Genomic DNA, 2,178 nt, shown 5'->3' on the forward strand with positions numbered 1-2,178 from the left:
TTAGTGTTAGCACCATTAAGTGTAGATCATATGTATAAGGAAGAAACGGTTAACATTATATTTACTGTAATGCAGAAGGTAATTAAAACATGCATGGCCACATACAATAGCCTCATAATCATCACTTACGTTAATGGAAAAATATATAATCATTACAGATTATCAAATATATTTCTAAGAGACCATTCACGTCATATGAAAGACGTGAATGAATGGTGTTTTAACGTTTTGGAGTAAGACTCATGCTTGTTCTAGAATGGTTCTTTGGTCTGAGTGTGAATAACAGTCTGCGGAACCACAATTCAGTGATTGGTCTACAGTCCTCTGACGCCAATACCTTGGAGATATGAGGTATATTCCAAAACCCACTTGAACTTGACCTTGCAGATCTCGGACATTTTCCCGGACCTTCCGCCGCTGCTGGATATCGAGCGCAACCAGAGCCTGACGCTGATCAACTCGCACTTCTCAATGGAAGTGGCTGTTCCTCTGCTGCCGTCGCAGGTGGAGGTGGGCGCCATCCACTGCCGCCCAGCGAAGCCTCTTCCCAAGGTGGGTGGGCCCACTTGGGTAGTGCCAATGTATAATGTTGAGGCTCTCGACTGGAGGAAGTAATAGTTCCCGCCTGTGATACATGCCCACCGTACATTGGTTTCATTATATATCGGAGTTTTCTAAAATCCACAGGACCTGGAATCCTGGATTTCCGGCGCAGGGCCAGAGGGCGTCGTGTACTTCAGCCTGGGAACCGTTGCTCGTGGTACCACAATGCCTGTTGTGTACCGAGACATGTTTGTCGAAGCCTTCAAAAGGCTGAAGCAGAGAGTCATTTGGAAATTCGAAGAAAAGCTCGAAGGCGTCTCGGACAATGTGCTTATACAGAAGTGGCTACCGCAGCAGGATATTTTGGGTAAGAACGCATGAGGTAATTGATGGTCTAGCACCAGGCAGAATAGACATGGTTCTTGGAGAAAGCGACTGAGAAAAGAAAATGACTAACAAAAATTGTATACTCATACAGATTTCTATCACAGTCAGTCACAGGCTTTTGGACACCTGTACCTCTTGTCTGTGCATTACCCAAATATTTATTCATGAAAATTAACTTATTTAATTCGAATGCTCCATAAGGGATTTTTAAATTTCTTGGGAAGGCATGAAGTATTTTGGTTGGTGCCCTGGCCGAAAGTATCATACAGGAATATTATCATCAGTGGTTAGTCAAGCAAATATAAAGATAGATCCTGGTACTTATGTGTTTTGACTCTGAAAGATGGTTGGAACTCAAAACACATCCGTTTGCTGAATTATAATGTGATTTCTTAGTTATTTAAAAAAGAACAGTTCAACTTGCTTTAAAAGATGGCAAACTTCTAACCTATATGTATCTACTGAGAAAAAAAAGGTAAGTGGACGTAAAACTATATTGGTAAACTGTCCCGCTTCCAGCTTACTGGGATATAAAATGAAATAGGAAGGTAGATAAACGTATAAATAAATCGGTGAATGAATATCAGCCCTTTCCTCGTCCAGGCCATCCCAACGTGAAAGTGTTCATCACCCACGGAGGTCTTCTCAGCACCCAAGAATCCCTATACCATGCCACGCCCGTCGTCGCTCTGCCCATCTTTGCGGACCAGCCTAAGAACGCGATGGCAATCCAAAAGCATGGTCTTGGCGTTGTCCTGGTGTGGGAGGAACTCTCCGTCGATCTCATCGTTAACTCCATTCAAGAGGTTATGAATAACCCCAAGTAAGAGGAATTGTGTGTTAGAGTTGGTGGGGAAAACGATACGATATGTAGAAAATCTTGGGGGTTTTATGAGTTACCAAAGGAACAAGCATTGTGCTGTCATATGCAAGAGCATAGCTGACAATCGTTTTCTCAGGTACAAAAGGAACGCCGAAGAGGTGATGAGCGTGGTGCGGGACCAGCCGGAGACGCCGAGGGAGCGCGCCGTGTTCTGGACCGAGTACGTGGTCCGCCACCAGGGAGCGCCCCGCCTCAGGAGCCCGGCGGCGAAGCTCTCGTGGGTCGAGTTCCTCATGCTCGACGTCCTGCTGGTGCTCCACGTCGCCGTGTACGTCGCCTTCTGCGTTCTGTCGCGCATTATTAGGGCGGTGAAAGGGAAGCTCTTTCCGCGCAATGTGAAGAAGAGGAAGAGGGACTGAGCGTTA

General features: G+C 45.6%; 1 protein-coding gene across 1 annotated transcript in view; it reads left to right on the forward strand.

Annotated features, from left to right (window-relative positions):
• LOC119587937 (UDP-glycosyltransferase UGT5-like) overlaps positions 1-2,178 on the forward strand; it is a 16,020-nt gene that overhangs the window by 4,805 nt on the left and 9,037 nt on the right. Inside the window, exons 5-8 of the mRNA XM_037936648.1 lie at positions 388-552; positions 688-910; positions 1,534-1,753; positions 1,890-2,178. Of these exons, the coding sequence (XP_037792576.1) occupies positions 388-552; positions 688-910; positions 1,534-1,753; positions 1,890-2,172 (891 nt within the window). The 3' untranslated portion in view covers positions 2,173-2,178. The remainder of the gene's footprint in view (positions 1-387; positions 553-687; positions 911-1,533; positions 1,754-1,889) is intronic.

The sequence above is a fragment of the Penaeus monodon genome, chromosome 23, assembly GCF_015228065.2.
Source record: "Penaeus monodon isolate SGIC_2016 chromosome 23, NSTDA_Pmon_1, whole genome shotgun sequence".
Lineage (NCBI taxonomy): Eukaryota > Metazoa > Arthropoda > Malacostraca > Decapoda > Penaeidae > Penaeus > Penaeus monodon.